Source organism: Leiobunum rupestre, chromosome 8, assembly GCF_980474605.1.
Source record: "Leiobunum rupestre chromosome 8, qqLeiRupe1.1.hap1, whole genome shotgun sequence".
In the NCBI taxonomy this organism is placed as follows: domain Eukaryota; kingdom Metazoa; phylum Arthropoda; class Arachnida; order Opiliones; family Sclerosomatidae; genus Leiobunum; species Leiobunum rupestre.
Genome location: NC_143391.1, coordinates 54,177,363 through 54,202,016, shown reverse-complemented (window position 1 = coordinate 54,202,016; position 24,654 = coordinate 54,177,363). Strand labels below are relative to the sequence as shown.

The following is a 24,654-nucleotide window of genomic DNA, read 5'->3' as shown; positions in this document are numbered from 1 at the left end:
GTCTATGAAACACCCGGTATATTCTTGTTATTTGATTACATCAATGCTCTCAGCAGCACTTTATTTAGCTTGTTTCAATTTTAAGTGAAGCTTAGTCTACGCAATACGCTGTTTGGACCAAAGTTAATTTAAACCCCACTCTGTCACTGAGTATAAATAATCATAAGTGATCGGCTGGATAGAGCATCGTTAATAATTAAAAAAAACTGTCAGAACTTTTAAGATTCTTATGCTAGTAACAAATACTTATTTTTAATTTATTTTCACTTTCCGTAAGTTAAGTAAATAATTTGACAAATATACGTACACAATGTGTTACAAGTGCCTGCATTGACCCCTAAATGAATTTGGTATAAAAATTAGTTTGAATTTTAGATATAAAGAAAAATTACCTTTTTCAGGTACTGGAGTAACTACGAATAAAAGCTAAAGTACAAAAGGTATTTTATTTATTAAAAAGTGACCAAATACTTCATTTCATTATAATTTTGCATTTGTTAGTTAAAACAGCAATTACGGTGGTTTTACAAATTATTTAAGAGAATTGTGCATAATAAAGCGTAAACCAGATAAATACTTATTGTCCATCTCAAGAGTAATTTGAGGTCTAACCACCGTCAGATAGACTGTTCACCGATTACGCTTAGTCAAAACAGTTAAAGGAACAGATTATAAAGAGTAAGCGTACTCTCATTAGTACAGTGAAAGGTACGAGCGTGTACTCCGATTACGTGGAGTGACTAGCCACTCAGAGTTTTTGTTAGAAGAAATTCTCCAATAATATGTAAAATTGCACAGGAGTTTAATAAGGTCAACGAAGAGTACATTCAAAGCTAAAGGCCAGTGGATTGGACCAAAACCCTTCTACCACCATTCGCTACCTTAGAGCAAGAGTCAAGCAAGTCTGAAAACCCCTATTTGAAAAAAACCAGTTTTAAGTTCGAAATCTAGCATAATAACAATGATAATCTAATAATGAAAATTTACAAAATTAGAGTGAAAATATATATTGAAAATTTTGTACTGAGTCACCTTAATTTAAAAACACTCAAGGATTCTTATTTTGAATTTCTTTCAATAGTCACGTATCTCGACTTACTTGACGTTTGCTCTCAGGTAGCGCATTGTATCCAAGACATATCTACATTGCAAAAAATCTTCATACCAGAATTAAAAAGTGTTGCGAATTCGTTTTCATTTTATTCTTTCTGGTGCTAGAATAATTAATTGTTTAATTGTAACGTATTAATTTAGTTAAAGTGCTAACTGAGTGCGCTTTACACTATATAAAAGGAATGCAGAAGTAACATTACACATATTATCCTTTACATTGAATTGGAAAGTGTATAGGCGCGCTGTTTTCTGTTGTTTTTAAATTTATCACCCATTGAACTATAACTGTCCTTTTTGCAGCTGAGGTTCTCTGTAAATTCACAATAAAGATTAACAAATAAAGTTAAATAAATAATAACCTGCTAGGTTTGAATAGAGCTCTGTTAATAGGCGGCACCTATCCTTTATAATAATGCGTGACGTCTTTTATTAAAATCAAAAAACCACCTTCGGAGGTCAAACAGTTCTTTGAACCTCGAACAGCAAGCGGCGGGAATGTTCTTTGGTTTTCTATTTGAGTTCAATCAATTTAAAACAAAGTGATTGAGAATATGATTTTTTGCGCTATGCACGTTTATAGGGAGATAGAAACGGAAAAAAGTTTATTTTTAAAGGCACAGTTAAACTTTGAAAAACCAACAGGCAAAGGTGGATACAAACTTTAAGAAATATATATCTTACTAAAGTAAATTTAACAAATTCAAGAATTGGTTCTCTTTGTTTGATTACAGAGAAGAGAGAGAGAGCCTAGTACGAAGATCAGATATTGGTGTTAGTAACGAACCAGAAGAAAAGAAATAATAATCCACTGAAAAGTTCACAATGGTGACATATTTTGAATCGTTATAATATATGTGAACCTAAATGTATTCAAGTCCTACTGTGCTAGATTCCTTGTGTCACGCAGATTTGTCTGTTAATGATATTACCATGATGGAACAAGATATTTAAGAAGTCAAGTTTAAAAACAAACCTCGAGAAACACAAAATCATTCTACGAAAACTTGAAGGATGAAATTGAAACGAAACCGAAACCGAATTTCTGTTACATATTTCAAGAAAGAATCGATTGGTACAATTACATTACCAAAAATCCTTCACTGTTCTTTTTCCTTTAGAGTAATTGAGCACCTTCGTAGAGTCAATAAGTGATTTCTACTATTTGATTTGATGGTTTAACAAGCACTGATATCTATAACTAATACTATATTTTGATTTATTAATTTTTCTTATATTAAGAAGCAATTTTAATGGCTTCTGGAAGTGTTTTTTTTTTAACTTCATAACGTTAAAAATTGTTGGCACAGCTGAATATGTTGTTAGCCTATTTTTAGTTTAAGTTTCATAAAACATTTATTGGTGAAATAAATATTAAATTCTATGATTAACATGTACATATTCTGTTGTTTTAGGTAGGAAGAGGTTAATATGGTTTTGTTTCTGACTCGGTCTTCACGAGGTTTTAGTTCTAGCCGTTCAACATAGGACCGCCCAATTTCTCACAGCTACATGTATACTTATGGCGCAAAGGCAGCGAGTCGATTTCCAATTAAGTTAATTAATTAAATCATTTTTTTTGCCCTTGAAACGGTGCCGTGAATCCTGCAACCTACATACACCTATACAATAATACAACCAATATTTTTCTGCCTCAGTCAATTTAGCGGCTGCGCTGGGAGGGGGAGGGGGGTTGGTTTATGACTCAGTCTTCACGATTTGAGTTCTAGCTGGGGCCCGGCCAAAACAGTCTTCACGGGATTTTAGTTCTAGCTGGGGCCTGGCCGAAACAGTCTTCACGGGATTTTAGTTCTAGCTGGGGCCTGGCCGAAACAGTCTTCACGGGATTTTAGTTCTAGCTGGGGCCTGGCCGAAACAGTCTTCACGGGATTTTAGTTCTGGCTGGGGCCTGGCCGAAACAGTCTTCACTGGATTTTAGTTCTAGCTGGGGCCCGGCCAAAACAGTCTTCACGGGATTTTAGTTCTAGCTGGTGCCTGTCCGAAACAGTCTTCACGGGATTTTAGTTCTAGCTGGGGCCTGGCCGAAACAGTCTTCACGGGATTTTAGTTCTAGCTGGGGCCTGGCCAAAACAGTCTTCACGGTATTTTAGTTCTAGCTGGGGCCTGGCCGAAACAGTCTTCACGGGATTTTAGTTCTAGCTGGGGCCCGGCCAAAGCAGTCTTCACGGGATTTAAGTTCTAGCTGGGGCCTGGCCGAAACAGTCTTCACGGGATTTTAGTTCTAGCTGGGGCCCAGCCGAAACAGTCTTCACGGGATTTTAGTTCTAGCTGGGGCTCGGCCAAAACAGTCTTCACTTGATTTTAGTTCTAGCTGGGGCCTGGCCGAAACAGTCTTCACGGGATTTTAGTTCTAGCTGGGGCCTGGCCGAAACAGTCTTCACGGTATTTTAGTTCTAGCTGGGGCCTGGCCGAAACAGTCTTCACGGGATTTTAGTTCTAGCTGGGGCCCAGCCGAAACAGTCTTCACGGGATTTTAGTTCTAGCTGGGGCCCGGCCAAAACAGTCTTCACTTGATTTTAGTTCTAGCTGGGGCCTGGCCGAAACAGTCTTCACGGGATTTTAGTTCTAGCTGGGGCCTGGCCGAAACAGTCTTCACGGTATTTTAGTTCTAGCTGGGGCCTGGCCGAAACAGTCTTCACGGGATTTAAGTTCTAGCTGGGGCCTGGCCGAAACAGTCTTCACGGGATTTTAGTTCTTAAAGAATAAGTCAAGTCTGCAATCCTTTTACCTATTCTTCGTTTTACCGTAAATATTCGGTAAGCGTAATATTTTGAAATTTGAAAGTTTGTGGTGAAAACGTCGATTTTCGGTAAATCGAAAAAACAACAATAAACACTTGGGAATGGTAAAGCAAATTTTTCTATGTTAGAGTCATAAGTTTGTTTTATCCCTTTAACCAATACAGCAGCTTTATTTAAAAGACATGTGCAAATAAATTCGACCATTTGAAGAGATTTATGACTGGGATCCTATTTCAATTTTGTAATTACATTCATTAATGATCTCAGTGATAATTAAATTGTTTTGATTCGGAATTCTAGTTTTCTGTACTGTGGGACTGGGAATTTTTTTATTAATTGACTGAAAAACCGACTCATCAATTTCAGTTGTGTAATTCTATAGCAGATGGTCTTAAGTTTAGATGGGTTAAATTCTTTGGTATTGGAAATTTTTTGTTTTATTGTTGATAGAGATGAAATTTGTGACACATTACACCGTAAATTTATTTTCAATGGAACTAAAATGGATGGTTGAACATACGGGAGGTCTATGAAAGGTAAAATCAGTTATGTGTACTTCTGTAATCATATCCAACCAGCCATTTTATTTTGCGTTTTTTTTTCTTGAAAGTCTGACTGGTGTAGTTTTAATTTTACTTTCAATGTTCATAATTATTTCTAGTTTAATAGAATTTTCATCCGCAATACTTTTTTCTCTATAATGTACCGATGATAAATAAATAATCAGCTGGGCTAATACCCAAGGCACCACCTTAGGCCTAAGTCATCAAGCGACTTTTGAAGCCATTAATTCAGGTGGCCAGGTTTCAATGCCTAGGAGGGTGGTGGCAAGCCCTGCATGCCGCGCGATCGAGCCAACAGCTCCCTACACTAACTATTACCGTTAACCTCAACAAGTTCTTTATGGAAGGGGAAACCGAAGAGCTCGGGTGAAAACCCCTTAAATCGAGATATTGCCATTTTCGACCGTTTTCGATTTCTATGGGCTTCACTTTTTCTCCTTTGAAAAAGTAATACAATGCCAATTGTGCATATAATCCACAATAATACTGGTTACTTTGTTTATTGTTATCATCTGGAATAACGTAAAAGCAAATGATTGGATCTTCTTGAACTCCAAGACGATCCAATCAAAAACAAAGTGTGGAAGGGTTTTGTTAGTTCCTCGCTGGGTGTGTTTAGCGAATCCCAAATGTGAATCTCTTTAAATTGCCAAAATATCAGACCCAACATCCAATGGTCATCTCCACCGGGATATCTTGGAATCAAAACAGCATAAACCTCTTTTTTTACCAGCTTCACTCCCTATCAGAAATTGAAGGAGGTATTGCAAATTATGAGCATCGTTCCTGTAGAACGCCCTGATATAGTGATCGCTGCTGACATATAGTACAAGATCTTTCATATCCAACCTACTTATTAATGTATACATGCAGTCATTCAAAATTAATTTTGAGATATAGTAATTAGGTCACGTTTTTAGGATTGTGCTCCATTCCAATGAAATTTATTTGATTGTATTCTATTTTTCCTCTACCATAAAAATCCCCTTTTCCAATCGTAAACGATTTAGATTTTTCAGTTATTTTATTGAACTTGACCGTGCCATGAATTCCTTCGATATTCTTTATCGGTGTTGAATTCATTCAAAGTCTCGGATTCCCAAGTTTCAATATTGGAAACACACTGATGTAAAGCACTATTTCTTTCACCTTAGTAACTAACGCCTTTAATTCCAGACTTCATTGAAGATTCCAAACCCGATATTTCATTTGGAGGATAAATTAGATCTTGTGTTTCATTTTTCCCCTTGTGCAGTTGATGTAATTTTATTCAGTTTTGAGTCCTCTACTTTAATGGTATTAGAGTTATCCCGAACAGATTGATAGACCCAACTTCCTTTTCTCTTTTTCTTCTTTAGTCGCTGAGCTGAAGGATTCAACATTTTTTTAAAACTGTACAAGGATCTTCTTCATACAGCATTTACTAAAATGACTTGGTCATAATCAAGTTTCCCTTTTTCTATCTCACTTTTAAGTTTTCATTAAATATGTTTTGTGGTTTGGCATTTGGTCTTGGAATGCACCAAATCTCTTAAACTGAGCAGCGATAGCGTGGTTTTAAAAGCAACGTCAATTTCAGAATATGGGAATTGACTGATAACAAAAGGCCAATCATATATTAATTAATTTATAACTGCGTCTATTTGCTGAGTAATTCAAAAGGTCGATAATCCATTTTCATTAAGATAACGAGTTAAGTCATCACGTATTTGAGTGGGATAATATAAAAACCAACTAGCGTTTTCGTCAGCAATTGCTTAAAAATAATTGTCACTGTAATCACCAACTTTAGGAACTTGACCCAAATATTTGCAAATGTTTACAAACCTTTTCTTTCCAAAACTCTTTTATAGTTGTCAAAGATTTTTTTTATGCAGCAAATACTAAACGTCGAAAATTGGTCATTTTCGAGTTCAATATTTCTCATCGATACCACAGTAATATAAATAGTACCGATTTGAATGGATTCCAATGTAATATATTGATTTGTCTCGTATTTGGTTTACCCAAGTTAATGGCCTGATGCAAACTTAATTTTATTTCAAGCGTTTTTTTAAATTTAATTTTTACTATGTCTTCATTTAACACTATTTTTGAAAGCCAGTGCTGCGTATAAGGAATTTCCACAAATACTAGATCTCCCAACATTATTTTTTTGGGATATCAGAAACCTTTAAGGAGTAACTGTTTCTGCATGGTCTATCTTTTCTGCCTCTGTTAACCCTTCCTCTGAGTGAGAGTGTTTTTGTCAAGTTTCTCAGAATTTTTAATTGTTCTCTTTACATTTTGAGGAATGGGTAGCGCTTTCTTTAAATTTTCAACCAATACGTTTTCATTTCCTTTGTAATAAAAGAGATGAATCTGTTGGCTACATTTGAATAAAGTGTAAACATATCTTTGAAACTCTTTTGAATATGCAGATTTGTAAGTTTTGATATAAAAATAACGTTTCCTCGCAGGGTGCTTTTGATTTCTTTTATACTTATTTATTTTATTGCTCCATCCGATTCCATCGTACTTCAATATCAATCCATAACTTCTGTTTTCTTCACAACAAATGATGTAAATATCATCACCATTTATACCTTTATTAGGTAGCCGTTTAAGAAGCTTCCCTTTAAAAGTACCATATTCCACTGATGTTAAAATTTAAAAGGCATAATTTATATCCACATTGGTAATACCAGTTTTATAGGCTAGATGGTTAATTTCACTTCTTAATTGGCTTATATTGAGATACTTTTTAATTGTTCTGACAATTTGAGAGGTGCCAGTAAATATATTTCAAGGTATTTATTGTGGCATGAATGTTTTTATAAGATTTTTATCTTTTGAGAAAAACAATTAGCAGTGAAGAGGATTGGTCTCAGTGGAGACGACTATATCCCGTCTGAGGATATTGATAGTGATAAGACTTATAATGACACTCATGTTAAATGTGTAAGGTCTAAAAGTAATGTTGTCTATTTTCCATTTTATAAGAAAGCGAAAATGTCGTTCAACAAAATATTATCACTTTAGCTTTCAAAAGTAACGTTTACCAAACAATTAACGTGAAACACTAGAGCTATGAAGCTTTTAAATTTTGTGAAAGACGGCGTTTTGACCAGAATGGAAATACACAAAGAAACTCGAAACAGCCGTGGTTTCCAACAAACCGTTCACCATTAACTTAGGTGAAAAATAATACGTCAAAGGGAACTGTTCCTAAAGATGTTTATCAGGAAACCTTAATGGATATTAACAAACAGTTCATCGAAAGTAAATTAGATAGAAATCAACCATATGTTGTTGACATAGAACCACGTGCTTTGCTCAGAAATACTAAACAGGCTGAAAATGCAAAATACTTAACAAAAAATAAACAAAAAATAAGAATGTATTTTGTTCATTGTGTAATAATGTTGAAAGAGGGGGAAATATGAAAACATTAATCGAGAAGTTGATCTAGAGTTAGATCTCGATATAGTTTTTGGTGACACTTAATCGATTAAATTGGCGGTCTCGAAAACAGTGCTCGGATGACAGGGGCGTAGGAACGTTCTAGAAGTTGGAAGGGGCAAAGATAAACAAAAAGGGGTCTGGAGAATGATTTTTAATTTTTAATGGAGTGTAGCTTCTCCGAATGCATGTGTACTTGTTACTACTATGTAAATTAGTGGGAAAAGACTGAAATTTAAACACAGTTGAGGTTCCTTAAACTGTATATGCTTTTAAAATGATAAATTGAGCCTTTTGAAGATTTCAACTGACCAAAGGTTGGAGGGGGCAATAACATTAGTTGCCTCTCCCAGCAAAATTCTAGGGAGGGGCATTACCCCCCCTGCCCCTCCCGGTTCCTACGCCCCTGTCGGATGATGAAAGCACCGAACAATGTATGACCTGTGATACTACATTTAACCTGGGAAATTTTATATCACTACCGTCGTCATGAGAAACACGTAAATAGAAAATGTCCCACTTTTTGCATTGTTGAATTTACTACATCAAAATAAATTTGGGACTGTGCATACACATTTTTGGAGAAACCTATTCTTGGAATTGAACTTTGAGGAGATAGGAAGGAAATCACTGATACAATTAAAAATAGTTGTGCGACAGCTTGCCAAAATCTATTGTATTGCCATTACCATATTAAAGATGATGTGACCTATTCGTTTCGCCGTTATAGGGACGTTGATGACGATATTCCAGCTTTTAATTTTCACATTCAGGAGTTACAAAAATGCAAAACTCGTGAAACATTTCAGAAACTGTATGAACATTTTCGTAGAAAATGCACAGTAAAATATTTTGAATACTTTGACAAACATTTGAAGGAAGATCTCATAAATCATGCAATTGCCGCTCAATTCCTGCGTTTTTAAGCATTTTAAGAGAAAACTCCAACAATCTTAGTGAATCGTTTTAAAAACAATTAAAAGATAAAACCGAAAATATTGAAATTGATTTTGACGAAGCTGTGTTAATTTTTATACTATTTCAACAGCATTACTTGGTTGAGTTTAAACTCTAGATTTAAATGTTGATTTAGTTCCGGCAGTTAAATTTGGGTTAAATTCTGGTTGAGAATCCGACCCAACTTTTTAGCTTCCCAATGCGGAATGTAGACTATCATTTGAACCATTGGCTGAAATGACTTTTGAAAATGGACTGATTGAGCTTTGTCCTCACTTACAAGTGTACAAAATAAGAAATCCTAGCTTATCTCGTAAATAATAATCAGCTAGGCTAATACCCAAGGCACCACCTTAGGCCTAAGTCATCGAGAGGCTCTAGAAGAGAATGTTCTTGCAAATTCGGCAACGGACAATGTTCTCACCTTTTAGCTGTTAAAATTTTATTACTACTAATATGGAAAAAAAAACTATATTTTCACTCTTAGATAGGTACAGGATATAATCTACAGGAAAAAGCGGGCGCTAAGGAAACTTTACTAATCTGGTAGATTAATAATAATAATAATAATAATAATAATCAGCTAGGCTAATACCCAAGGCACCACCTTAGGCCTAAGTCATCAAGCGACTTTTGAAGCCTTTAATTCAGGTGGCTGGGTTACAATGCCCCTGATTCAATACACGCTAGATGCCATTAAATCGATTATCCACCAAGCTAAAACTCTTAAACTTTTAGCATTATAAGCAACAAAAATTACATGCTTTTAAAAAAGGATTTAACAAAGAAGTCCAAAATATCTCTTTTGTTTGGAAAGAGTCCAACGTCTTAAAAAGTATTCCAATTCTTTTTAATTCCATCTGAAACGTTTGAAAATCACGTGTTGTTTGAAGTAACAGTTAATGAACTTACGTCGTTAGAAGTATAATTATTTTGGATCCTTCACTAGATAAACTCAGAACGAATGACTTAGAGGAAGAGTTGAAAATTCTAGGTTCCCTTTCTAACGCTGCAGTGGCATAGAGGATGATAACATAATGCAGGAGAAGTAGTTGATGATCATTTAGAGGCATTTGAGATGGAATCAGGGTCGGATCAAGAAGAGGGTTTAGGGGAAGCATCTGAGACTAGTCTGGTGGAGCCAGAGACGTATGAAGTTCTGGGCCTGGTTCAATGAACTACATGGAGACCATTTGGAAATTTTTCCGCAAGTTGGTGGAAGGGTTGGGTCCTCTTTAATGGAAGACAAAGTTATACCTTTCATAAAACTTATCAATCTTGGTTGGGCCAGATAAGTGGTATAACGGAAACATCCTCAAGCTGGCGGCTCAGGGGATGTATATTATTATAATGAGCGTCTTGTTATTGAAATGTGTAATTTCTGGCCTCAACCCCTTTCTTGGGCTTCCATGGGACAGGAAACCTTCAGGCCAACTAATTACTTATATTAAAATCATTAATTCACTTTTTGTTCCAGATGGATTCATTAGTATTGTTTGTAGGTGAAGCAGAACTTGCAATGAGGAGATTTGTACACAGGGAGTTGCCATGGCCGGTTTTAACTAAAGGAGTCTTCCACTTGTGGGATAGAGATGATGGAGGAACTATCATGGCAGTGGATTCATTGATATTTAAAACTCAATGCGGCCTATTAAATTAATAATAAATAATTATAAAATAATATTCGTGTCCTGGAAGCACGAGATGGATCAGCGCCTTGCCGAGATCAGGAACCAAATATGCCACTTTATTCCAGCCCTGCCAGTGACAAAGCTGCTTCGTTCACATTCAGTTGTTAACAACCTTAGTGTGGTCCCGTTAGGTTATTCAAAGATTGATTAAATGCATTCAGTGTTGGTATAGACATTCTTTAATATATAATAATATAATATATTTTGTTAATTTATTAGAAAAATTACAATATGGCGTCTGTAAAATGGGATGAAGGAGTTAGTTGGGGAAGGGAAGATGTAGAGGGCGATATTGGCCACCCAAACAAGCTACCCATATAAATGTTTTCGAGGAGGTTTTGGGACACTTAACGACGTCTTCCCAGAGATACTCTTCCACCCAAATTTATATTCTAAATTGTGTTGTGAGTGTTAAAATTATCGTACTTTATTCATGATAGTTGCTTCCTTTCTTTAAAAGTAGACGAAAAATATGTTCATAAAGTTCTGCAATTAAGCATTTCAGGTTGTTCGCGAGGAAAGAGAGGCATTTGTGTTATTTGAGTGAGTCCTAGAATATATTCCAATTTGAGGTTTTTTTTGGAGTTTTGAAATTTTTAATATTTAGGCTTAGTTTCACTTTTCGGTGTAATAGTCGCAAGCCAGATTTCCTGCACGACACTGACGAGTCCCAAATAGGACGAAACCGGTCTACCGTTGGAAATTCTGGCTACTTTATTTAATTTAGGTTTTCACTCGAAGATCTATTTGGTCCGAGTTTCGCGTCTTTTTGTTTTTCTCGAAGACCTATCGGTACGAGCTATTTGTAAGTTTTTAATTGTCTTCAAATATTTTTAGGGTTTAGCCTTTTTAACCCTTTTCATAATGGACTAATCTACTTATTCGCTAATTTTTTCATCCTTTGCATTGCAGTCCATAGCTGATTAATTTTAATAATTAGACTCTTCACCTTACATACCGTGGTAATTTCGTTGGCGGCGTTACAAGTGAAGTCGGATAATATTATTAAAGTTCCAACAAGGTTAAATATAACGTTTTTATAGTTTTCCGAAACTAACGCTGTGTAGTTTGAATTTTTATAGCCCGAAAATTTTGCAACTATCCTGGGCGAAATTTCGTCTTTTTACCAGCATACAAACAACGTTATTTAGGCCTACTTCTACGTTCATCATGATCACTTAAATGAAATATCAGGCTGACCAAGACTTTCTCGTTGCGGATCCCGGGTCTTTCACGTTAAATGCTTGTGAAGGTTTTTCTCGAGTTGTGTTTCTTATCCACTTATTTTAATTTCACGATTTCACTTGCCTTATTGGATTTCTGAGAAACTTAGTGATATATTTGAAGCTCATGCTCTGAAATTTACAGGAAAAGGCGGTTCTAGAAAAATGTTTATTTTTTTGTTTGCATAATTATAAAAAAGGACAAGACAATAGTACCCAAAATTACATTTCAAGGTGATGACAAGAAAATGATTAAAAGTTTTTAAACGGTTTGTCTAAATTGCATTTCTAGTGATGAAGATAAGTCTAGTGCTTACTGCTAGCACTCTTCATGTTTCTTAAGCAGTACAAAACGTTGAATCACCTTACCATTTCCGTTTAAGTAAATATTTATATTTACATAAGAAGGGCCCCAATTTGCATGCGGTTCTGAGATTTCATGGTGGTAATGAAGCAGCAAAGTAAGCAAAGACGGTGTCTTACATATCAATGTTTGGATCACCTAGTTCGAGGAATCTCTGACTCTTCTTTTATTTTAATTACTCTTACCGAGACATAATTTTAGCATAGAAGCACTGTCCACTAGGCATTCTAAATCTTCAATTTGAATTTCAAATACGGTTGTGTATAAGGAAAGCGACTCTTTAAATAAATAATTTGTTACTGACCTTTGTTTTAGATAAATATTTCAATTTGAAAAATCTATTCGTAAACACTTTTTAAAACAAATTAAAAAGATAGCGGTTTTGTTTAAAAAGACATGCAAACATTTAAAACCTATGAGTTTATTGTTATTTTAGCCGTAGCATTTTACGTCAACTAATTTATAACAGGACCTTGATGGCCTGTAGTCATAACATAGATAATTTATTTTTATTATTACGCAGGAATTGATATAATTCGAAGTTTCATTTTAATCAAGGAATACCTCTGCGAATTGTTCCATACCAGAGTGACTGAGAAAAATCATATCACCTCGGGCAGGAATCGAACCTACGACCTTTGGGTTACCGTACCAACGCCACTACCATTAACTCTATGTTATGACTACAGGCGATCAAGGTCCTGTTATAAATTAGTTGACGTAAAATGCTACGGCACCGTCAACAACCGGTTAAATGTACCCCTCAATAATGTGAACCAGATCGAGTCATTCTTAAATGGGATGTTCGAGGCCTGATTATTCGTCGCCTCTTTAGTCCAATGGTAGCGGCGTTGGGACGGTAACGCAAAGGTCGTAGGTTCGATTCTTGCCCGAGGTGATATGCTTTTTCTCAGTCACTCTGGTATGGAACAATTCGTAGAGGTATTCCTTGAATAAAATGAAACTTCGAATTATATCAGTTCCTGCGTAATAATAAAAATAAATTCTCTAAATTGTCAAATAATTGCGCAAAAACCAAAATAAAATAATTTTTGGATATTATTTTCAAAATAGCCTTTAACTATGCTTTGCCAACTCATTTTGTAGTTAAATTGATCCGTAGGTCTAGTCTAAATAACCTATTTTGTTTGTATTCATTTAATAGTGACCTTCAACATATGGTTGGTTTCTCACGCAACGAAAATTGAAGCATTTATTTCTTATTTATTTAACCTGCACATATCGGACATTGAGGCTACGAGTCGAACGTTTATTTACCTTCTTTTATTTTGGAGTTACTCTTAAAACGTCCGCATGCTATATAAATGCAAAATAATAATTAAATAAATAAGATAAACTGCTATGTATATTCCATTCGAAAATAAGACACGTATAATTTGGGCTTAGACAAAGGTTGAATGCTTGATCGCACGAAGCGGTAACTGGATCCGCATTGTTGCAATGAAAATTATAAACTACAGGCTGCGTTCTTGATAAGGAAACGGCCATTTAAAAGTGCAAGTAAGTAAACGTGCTTTTGGAATGTATGAAACAAAAAAGATTTGTTAAATTAATCATCGCTTTGGTTTTAAGATTTTTTCTGGACTAGAGCTGTGAATTTTAGGATGCCTTGGTTTTACCAAGAACTTTTAGTAGGGATTTGAATTTGTAATAGCTTCATTCCATATGCATGCACCTTGTTATACCACATGGCTCGGAGGATTATTACCATATTTTAGTGAATATCCCCACATACGAATATAAACCGCAGTTTCTTGAGTTTGAGTTAAGTATATTTTAAATATCCCGCAGCAGTATATACCCTGCAGCAGTATATACCCGGCGGTTTATCTGATTACATGTTTTTATAAATTTCGTTCGTCTATAACGTAGACATTAACGGTACATACTGCAATTGAAAATGAGTTTTAAGACTGGATAGTATCGCAGCGATAAATCAACCGTGCTATATCGACTGTCTCGATTATTAAAAGATCCAAGATTATCGCGTGTGAGAAAAAGATTACCGATTTTAAAGGAATAGGGTAAAAAAATTATGGAGCGCAATGTCCGTACGTCAAAAATAGAAATTTGTTGTTTCCAGTTTTCTGTTATTTATTCTTATATATGAGTATAACCCGCATCTAAATCGGAAATTTATTACAAAATAGTGCGGGTTATATTCGCTAAAATACAGTAATTCATTGAGCGCACTTGTTTCAATGCTTATAAAAATATAATTTTCCAAGGTTAGGTAAAAAAATAATAAAACACATTGAAAGCAAGATTTTAAAGCAATGCAGCATGTCTTAAATAAGAAAATCAGGTATTCGAATAATTTAACTATAATATTTTTATGAATGTTTAAACCTGAAAATATTTCATAACTACTTGCATTTTAGCAAGTGTACTAAATTGTATAAATACCACTGACCCACAGTGGAAGGACCCAATAGAACTATTTCACCGATTTTGTTCCCTTAATCCCAGGCGCGAAGGATCGTTTAGTGTTAAAGGGGTACAGTCTGACTATTGAATTTAGCGACCGCTTAAACGAAACAAAAACTACACTTTTGCCACCCCTGTCCAATTTTAAGAGAGCTACATTGTACCCTGATTGGTCTGAAAATGTCAAAATTAAATTGCATTTAATAAGGAATTGATATTTAAAATTACGTATTTGGCATTTGAAATGAACTAAAATTCAAAATAAAATTTATAATCGTATTTAATTAATCACTGATTTTAACTTGATCAATTTCCAGTTATTTATAATAACGTTGAAATAAAATAAGTTTGGCAATACTTTGAAGAGACTAAACGCTTTTTAAAAGGAATTATTTTTAAAACAAAAGGCCTATAAAACTAGGTGATTTTACTTATGGTATTACCAAAAAAAGCCTAACGAAACAAATGGGCATCGCAGAAAAGTCGTTGAAAGGTTGTTTTTTTTTCCAAAAAATAGCGGACTTAAATTTGCATAAAGATTGTAACGAATCTGCATTATGGGTAATAAATAAAAATAGGCATATGCCTTCATGTAACTATAAAAATGCGTTAAAGCATTTAAATACAACAAAAAATCATGAAAATATATATTTAAAAAGAAAGGTCAATTGTGTATTTAATCAGGATGTCGCATCAGGGTCAAATCGATCAATCCAAGCGTGTTTCTCAAAAACGACGTAACGGAAAATCGTGTAATTGTCAGGGTATGTACAACACATAGTAGTCAATTTAATTTGTAAATTTCCGAAAAATCTAAGTATTTATTTCCGTTTTTTTTCACCGGTAGGTCGCAGACAAGAAGAACCAATGAGAAAGTTGAAAAAAATAAGAATACAATTGGTTCGGTCAAAACAGGTTATTTGCCCCCGAGTTGTGAGGGCTTGAAAGAGGACAAGTAGACCGTAGGAGGCAATAGCTTCTTTTGAAACCAAAATAAGCAAATAACAAAAATGTAGGTTGGTTGGAATTAAAACTTTCCGTTATGTCGTTTTTGAGAAAAACGCTTGGGTCGACCAATTTAAAAGACCCTGTATATACCTTTGTAAAATAATTGTTCAATTTTAATTTGATGAAGGCCTACGCTACCAAAACCCTTTTTATCGGGCATAAAAAACCCGTAAATTGAATAAATTTGCTCTAATTAATATACAATGTTGCTCTCTATTAATCTTTGTTTTACATTTAACGTACTTAACCATTATTTAAAAAAAATTCAAGAGTGGTTAAAATACTGTTGCTTACATAATCGTTTTTATGACTTGTCAAACCCTATCCTAAAATCTGGAGATTGGAGACTGTAACTACAACGAGGGTGAACCGAGTTGGATTTTTTATAAAAAGAAAGTATTTATTCCGTTCCATGTAAATTGGTGGCATTAAGTATAAATAAAAAAAATCTGAATCGAGCCTCTTTTGGGGTTAGAATTATTTTAGGAATGCTTGGTTGTTTTGATCAGTTCTAAAAATATACAGTTAAATTGCCCAAACAAGGGTCTGTTATTGAAGAAAACCCAATTACATAATTGTAGACAGCTTAATAGTTTTAATAGTTAATATCTGTTTGAAATCTAACTTGAGTTATTATATATTTTCAGTAAAGTATTGTGATACCTCTGATGGTAAATAACGTTGTAAAGGATGAATTTATTGCAAGGGTGGGAGTGGTTTCGGTAAGTAATACGATTATTTTAATTTCACTTTTATGAATTTTATAAACTTTCGTTAAAATTAAAACTCATATCACAGAGGTATTTTCATTTAACTTTTTAAACTCTTTTAAACGCTCCATAAAATTAAAATTCATATCACAGAGTTATTTTCGTTTTAATATATTTCGCAAAGCAGCAATGGAAAAATCTTGTGTTTTCTAGAAGTTATTAAATAAAGGTATAATATGGTAGGAAAATGGTTTGGTCCCGTTTCGCCGTCTCATCAATCCGCCGCCAAAAATTTGTTCGATTCACCGCTTTTCAGTTCGCCGCCTTACCATTTGATCGCCTTACATTTCGCCGCCTGTATTCTTAATTATAGTTTTTAAAGGTGTTAAATATGAATAACGCATTTTTTCGGGTGCGTTTGTAATTCCGGAAGATAAATAACGATAATTTAAAAAATAAACTATTTTTTAATATTGTTAAATAACAACTGGTGAGTTGTTTCCAACGTCGCAGTTTAAGAAATGATTTCCGATCCGAAATTAGATTTGATTGAAACGTTGAGAGGAGGTTATGAGCTTATTTACAAAGGTTACAAGTTCAGAAAAACTAAAGACAGAGACCAGAAAACCGACTATAAATGTATCGTACCATTTGATCTCGATAAAGTGTATAATGACTAAAATGCTAATCATCATCATTCTTCAAATCCACAGATCTACCACGCCGTGCGATGCGATTTTCTTCACCAACCAGGAGACGACGAAATAACTTCAGCTACAGCAGTTTCGTATAATCGAACACTGCGAATAATAAATTGTAAAATGTATATAATTGTTTTGAATATAAACTTTTATTGTTAAATTGAATCTTTAATTCACATTGAAAGGCGGCGAATTGCACCAGCGGCGAATTGCAACTCTCTGGGCGGCTTAATGAAAAACGGCGAAACGGGACCACTTGGCGGCGAAATGTAAAGCGGCGAAACGGGACCAGACCAGGAAAATATTTATATTGTATAATCTAAACGTTTAAATTATTCCAGAAAAGGAAATAGCTTTAAGTAATGTAAAAGTTGAAATTGCTATAGCGTGCGTTTCTCCTGCCTAACAAAAAAGACCGGAACAAACTATTTAACGTAAACGTATTTCGGCGCTAAGAACGAAGCAGGGTTTTCGTTTAAAATTCAAGGGTGCAGCGTTAATAGAGAGTTCTGCATAATTGATTTAAATGGGCCACTGAAACCCAGATATTTACAGTGACGCAGAACATACTTTGAAAAACGTCAAGCTTTAAGACACGTGCTGCTCAATATTTCAATTTAGAAGAGCGCGTTCAATTTCGCACGCGCCTCCTGAAAGAAAAAAAACGCGCGTGCTATCAGCTTTAGCCTTACAAATAAAACTAACATATGCACGAGACTATTCTATTATGTTACTCGGGGATGCACATTATTGGGGGGGGGGGGGGAGGCGAGCGGAATTTGTTTAGGTACCTTTTAAATAATTCGGGATTTCGAAATAAAAGTAAATGATAATTTTCAATCACGATAAAGTATAATTTGTATAAAGAGTAAAACTTTTCTATTATAACGATCGAGGAAGGGTGTGCCAAAATAACATTTATTTGCCTTTCTTAAAATCTAAAACGATCGGTGTTCATTCTTGAGCTTAAATGAAAAACATCCCGGTAATAATTTAACGGACGGCTAGATTTATCAAGGCTGCATTCAGTAACGTTCAACGGACTTACCGTTGAGCGTTTTCTGTTTCGACGTCACACACGGCTTGCTCATCGGTTACTCAACGAAGTCATCGGCTGTAAGAGCAGGTTTTTTCGGTGCACATTGGTTTAGTGACGTCACACAAATGAAGAAGTCCGCAAACCTTAATTGAATTGTTTTATTGGAAATTCTTTTGTTTAAAAATACAGAATTAAATCAACTTTTCTATTATAACGATCGGTGTTCATTCTTGAGCTTAAATGAAAAACATCCCGGTAATAATTTAGCGGACGGCTAGATTTATCAAGGCTGCATTCCGTAACGTTCAACGGACTTACCGTTGAGCGTTTTCTGTTTCGACGTCACACACGGCTTGCTCATCGGTTACTCAACGAAGTCATCGGCTGTAAGAGCAAGTTTTTTCGGTGCACATTGGTTTAGTGACGTCACACAAATGAAGAAGTCCGCAAACCTTAATTTAATTGTTTTATTGGAAATTCTTTTGTTTAAAAATACAAAATTGATACGAAAATGTGTAATATTTTATCTTAATTATTTGGAAACGTTAGAATTTCTGTAAAGTGTTTTACATATGAAGAAGGCGCAGGTATGCGGCATTTCCCAAAATTGGCAATGGCCAAAAAAGCGTTCAGCAATATACTTTGTCACATTGAACAACCTTGATAATTATTCGCCGTTGTAATTTTAACCAACCAAAGGTTGTTGTTTCGATGGCACTTCAAGGTAGTCTTTCATAATCGACTTCTGTCTTTCGTAAATTCAACAAGCATAACAACATAAGTATTAACAAAAACAAATTAGAAAAATAATTTTAACTTTTATTACGTTAGGAAACATTTTATCTTCCGGCATCAAAGATGTATATGGATACCATTAGGAATGCTATCGAACATCGCTCAAATATTAGGTGAGTTAGTTTGTCCATGTTTTTTTTTGCGTTCAGTTGAATAAATGAGGAAATTAATTAAAAAGCTTCACTAGGTTGCGTAAATGCCATGATATAAATTTAGTGGATCAAGTAAATTATGTGAAGTAAAAAGTAATGACATATTATTTATTTTAGTGATTTGGTCAAAGCCGTAGGAGAAAGCTGGGAAAGTTTTATTTTAACTTACGACGTTAGTTACATCCCTGACAAAATAGCACGTTTAAGAAGTTCTAAGTTGTCTTACAGGGAATGGTGGAATTTAAGAAATAAAAATGCATTTAATTAATTAACTTCTATATTTATTGTTCTATTGTAACAATTTACTAATAATAAGTTTTACTAAAATAGTGTCTTATACGTACTAATTGCTATGGACGAAATCTTTGATATAGGATTCGATATTGATATATCGCAGAGTTGGGTAAGTTTACCATTATTTATATATTGAAAGCAATCTCCACTTACGGATAAATTACTTTTTTTTATTTTATTTCACTAGAAATAGATCAGTATGCTATTGAAAATTAATTTATTTAAATAAGATCCAATATTATTTGATAAAAACATTATCACTGATAAACTTCAATTGATTAGTTATTTGATAAAATGTTGTGTTACCCAGAACATTCAAGCACTATTAAAGTTCGCTTAACGTATTTGATTGCGAATGATAAATGAACTTAATCAATAATATTTGATTGTAATTTCAAAATAATTGCTAAAATTTGATTTTGGATTTCAACGATTAAAGTTGCATTTCGTCGGCGGCCGATAAGGTTTATTAATCGGAATATGATTAAACTCAGTTACGAATTCAATAAAAAATGAAGTAGATTGGGTCCACTTCTGACAAACTTTGATCAAAGTTTGATAAAACTTAAGTTGCATACGTTAAATTATTTCAATATTCGTTAGATTTAATTTTAATCTTCGTTATTTTGGTCGATTTTTAAATCAATTAGTTAGGATCCGGCTTTTTCAAAAGGTTTAAAAATATAATTTTTGAAAGGATATGTGGGTAGGCATCAGAACATAAATATCAACCATTTTGCAGGACCTTGATATATTCTTCTATCTGTGTGAACTTTCATATTTTTCTCCTGATCGGTCAATTGGTCAATCAATTTTTTCCCGTGTTTTGGAAGAATCCTATATCTTTATATTTTCTTTGCCGCCGAGAACCGTCACTATGCAAACAACGGGAATCTTGAAAATGGACTTGAAGGTATAAAAAATATTTATTAGCAAGTTCATGATAAGACTCTGCTTCCTTGTTCTCTTAACATAGATTTATTTTACCAGGGCTTGAGTTGTTTCCTTCTTGGTTTATTGGCCGTATCACTGTGTATGATTTTTTATGCTAAAAAGAAATCCAATTCCGATCTTGAAAGGAAGTCTGTTAAAATATATAAAATGACAATTAATTTCATACAAAATATCTGGATGAACTTGTGCATTTTTTTCAACGAAGGTAAGTTCGATTTCCGATATTTGGTATTTATTTAAGGTAGACCTGGAAAAACTCAGGCTACGGTTTGTCTCCCTGAACGCAAAGTGGTACGATAGTCCTGGATGCGTATCTATTATTAGCCTTTGGTTCATAAGCGACATGGCTAATAAGCACCTAATTATTTTAAATCGACTTGCAGTATAGTATTTAGTGATAGCAGGAAAATACTTTAAAAATGAGGGATATTAGCCAAGAATTATCAATTGACGTGAAATTTTTTAAAGCACGAGGCTAATTTTTGAACTATACACTATACTTTGTCTTTAGTGTAAGGCTGACTTATAGAACATGTATTCTAGGTATTGGTGCCTTACGGTGCCACGCACTCATTTAGCTCGAGTGCTGGGGAGCCAGGCCGGTGCCCCTCAAACCCCGTTCTTTATACTCAAGTGGGCCGTCTCTAACGCGACCTAGAGAACATTACCTAGCCTAACGCAACCTAGTATTGTCGAACTTAGCCTATAGCTTTTGAATATTGTATTTTATCGTTCCTTGGCTTGATTTTAGAAAAAATGTCCGAAAGAAATCTATAACCTCCCCGAAAATAAGCTGATACAATTACGTGCTCAAAACGTGTAAAACGAAAATAATTAAGGTATATAATGGTTATGTTTAATATTTAATTGAAACTGTTCCTGGGATCTACTACACCAACCTTTTTCTTTTTTGTTTTTGATTAGTAAACACGAAAATGAAAGTTTGATTTCATGTGTCCTGCTTTAAGTTGGGGGCAGATCTAAAAATATTCGGTCGAATGGGAATGCTTTTTTTTCGATTGAATGGAACCTTTCAATTTTCTAGCCCATTGGGCTGGAAAAATGAAATTATTCGGTCGAATGGAAAAACACCGTTTAAGAGCATACCTAAGCTGTCCGAAGTCTTTCGGTTATTTCTTGCTTTGGAAAATAAACAACTGCAGCATATGCTCTCTCAATAGCGTCCACCAAAAAGTGAATTTCTATTCCAATTTTTAATTTTTGCGTCTTGCCAATAAAACGTTGCGAAAGAAAATCCTTGTAAATGTTTCAGCTCACAGCACCAAACATCGAGTTATGTAGCCAGCTCTGCTAGAAGTTCTTAATCCCACGTTAATTAACGGTTCCACATTTGTAGGACTTTTACACTTTTATTTAGTCATATTAAAAAGCATGGAATTGTTTCAAGTTTTAGTATCCCCTGTGGTAAAGAGAATTGTGGAAGATTTCGCAAAAATGACACGCCAACATCCTAAAGGAAAAGACAGTCAAGAAGTCCCAATGATGGCGGTGAATGTAAAACATTTTTCACAAGCCGAAAAATATGAAAATGATGATTATGGCGTCTAAATTATTAAAAAAATTATGATAGAGCTACAAATGCTAGAAATCTATAGGAGCGAGTAATGGATTTTTTCGGAAATACAGAGAATATCATTTACTTCATCATAGCGTAGTTGAAAATCTTGGTAATAACCTTGTGAATGTTTGCTTTGATATCTTAAGAAAACCAGGTTGAAGGCAAATATAACACACTACGAGAAATTGAAGTGGAAATCGATAAAAAAATACTTTCTTAAACGAAATCGAAATACCAAGACGCAATTCTTTCAGCTAACACCAAATACAACATGTCATTCTTTTGTTTGTCAAATTGATCAATAATACAACCATTACAATTTTCATACACGCACCTTAGCACAGTGTTTCGAAAAGCCCAAAATGCGGCAGAAATTAAAAAATTACCAGACACATATGATAATTACATATTTATAACCAGGAAGTAAACAGGAATAACGTAGCACCAAAATTTTAATGCTGCGCCCCCTAGCGATGAAGTTAGCTTCCCCCTTGGAACACAGGGTTAACGTTGGTGGCATTCGATAGCCCTTAAAGAGTTTAGAGAGTTGACAAATATTCACAGTCGTAAGTCTTACCATATACTAATAAAATTAAGTTTTAGGGTTGGAAAAGTCCATTTTAGAGCATGTTCACCCGAGATTTCTTCCAAAACACGCGAATGGATACCTTATATTTTTCGAACGTTATCTAGTAAACGTTCCATTATATCCATTCTATAAATATTTCCGGTTTCCCTTCGCGACCGTTGAAAAAAGTTGACTTGGAAGGTTTGTAGAATATTACTGTAAATCTAGGCTGAAACCGCCATATTTGGCTATAAATTTCATCAGCAACTTATGCATACCGATTTGGGTAATAATATTTGGCAGATGTAAATTAAAAGTAAATATCGTTGGCTGAAAGCCAAAACTGCGTACTATTCTGACCCCTTTTTTTGATGAGGTTCTTATCTGTTATCAACGCTATAAATTTATTTTTTATTGCATTATAGTAAAATTGCATTACATTTCCTAAATTTTTTCTTAAAAATTAAACGATATTAAATAGAATAAAAGATTAAGGTACATTTTTTGTAAAAATACGATATCATTTTGAATATTTGTACTAAAGAGCCGGTTACCCCACAAGTATCGCTATTTATGTAGAATTTCAATGACTATTTAAAATCATTACCGAATACATTTTGGTAGGTCGTAGTTGCTTTCTGAAGAAGAAAAAAATAGTAGCAAGATTACAACCTTTAAAGCGCTAAAAGCCCAATTTAACGACATGCATCGTCAAAACTTTTTACCGAAAGATGGAACTCTGTTACGATATGAACTAAGTCCATTGCACGCCTGGATACGGTTTATGGAGTTTTGCTTACATTTGGAGTACCGCAACGTGGATGGATTAAAGACCTGGCGCATTAAGGGGGGAGCTAAGAACCCGACCTTCATTAAAAGAAAACTAGATATTCAACGTTTGATGTGGGAGAAGTTATCACTAAGGGTAGACTTTCCTAATACTGGTGGGTCTGGCACGAGCAACGATGGAAACACGGCCAGAAGGTCTTTTTCGCCTTCAAATCAAGAAATATTTGCAGAAATTATTTCCATTGAACGTTGGCTTGTGGAGGGGTTTCACGTAATTTTACGTGCCATATCCTCAAATTTTCCCATTGATTCCGAAAGATTCAGCCAGTATTGTCTAGAATTAAGTAAAAAGTACGTTGACAATTATAAGTGGTTTAATTTGCCTGTAGCCCTACATAAAATCGTTGTTCACGGGGAAATAATTATTCACCTGTCCACTTTACCTATAGGATTTCTAAGTGAACAGGCGGGTGAGTCCCGTAATAAATTATACCGTCGAGACAGGGAAATGCATTCTAGGAAAACATCTAAAATTGACCCGTTGATTCGAGGGATGCCATTATTTCGAACGTTTCCCTCAGCAAAAGAATAGCAAAACGAAAACAAATTCCACTTCCGAGAGCCGTTATGGATTTACTTAAAGAACCAAATGAACTACCTTATTCAGTCAGTTTAAGTAATTCTGAATTGTGTAATGAAAACCACAAATATTTTCTGGACAATATGCGTTAGCAACTGAAAATATTGAATAGCTATGTCTGCTTCATATATTTTAAAACCAATAAGCAATTAAGATTTGTGTATATTCTCAAATGATGTTTTGCCTGATTAAACTGTTTCCTATAATATATTTTTTGCAAATTAGTATAAGCTAGGGTAATACTAATTTGCAAAACGGTAGGGCTTTTCTACTGTTATTTGTTTTAGCCAAATATTGGCTAGGAATTTTATTACTAATTTCTAAATTTTGAAACTCAACTTTCTTCAACGATCGCGAAGGGAAACCGGAAATATTTATAGAATGGATATAATGGAACTTTTACTAGAAAACGTTCGAAAAATATTGGTATCCACTCGCGTGTTTCGGAAGAAATCTCGGGTGAACATGCTCTAAAATGGACTTTTCCAACCCTAAAACTTATTTTTAATAGTATATGGTAAGACCTACGACTGTGAATATTTGTCAACTCTCTAAACTCTTAAAGGGCTATCGAATGCCACCAACGTTAACCCTGTGTTCCTAGGGGGAAGCTAACTTCGTCGCTAGGGGGCGCAGCATTAAAATTTTGGTGCTACGTTATTCCTGTTTACTTCCTGGTTATAAATATGTAATTATCATATGCGTCTGGTAATTTTTTAATTTCTGCCGCATTTTGGGCTTTTCGAAACACTGTGCTTAGGGATCAGAACGCTACTTTCATTATGTTCCTATTTAGAAAGTTTGGGACATATTTAAAAAAAAGCACAAGATATATCAAGACAAGAAAATATTCACGCAAACCGTAA

At 34.5% G+C, this 24,654-nt stretch overlaps 1 protein-coding gene and 2 long non-coding RNA genes across 3 annotated transcripts in view; 1 reads left to right on the top strand and 2 right to left on the bottom strand.

The window, feature by feature from the left end:
• Window positions 1-1,289, bottom strand: part of LOC149933711 (uncharacterized) — a 44,304-nt gene extending 43,015 nt beyond the window's left edge. Inside the window, exons 1-3 of the mRNA XM_090155375.1 lie at window positions 1,166-1,289; window positions 393-426; window positions 308-337 (exon numbers count right to left, since the gene is read on the bottom strand). Coding sequence (XP_090011501.1) covers window positions 308-337; window positions 393-426; window positions 1,166-1,198 — 97 coding nt within the window. The 5' untranslated portion in view covers window positions 1,199-1,289. The remainder of the gene's footprint in view (window positions 1-307; window positions 338-392; window positions 427-1,165) is intronic.
• Window positions 1-24,654, bottom strand: part of LOC149933709 (uncharacterized) — a 586,576-nt gene that overhangs the window by 553,593 nt on the left and 8,329 nt on the right. The gene's annotated exons all lie outside the window — the stretch shown is intronic.
• On the top strand, window positions 1,509-2,297 carry LOC149933710 (uncharacterized). The gene is made up of 3 exons (XR_016473090.1): window positions 1,509-1,761; window positions 1,845-1,938; window positions 2,003-2,297. It is a non-coding gene; the product is annotated as an uncharacterized LOC149933710 (long non-coding RNA).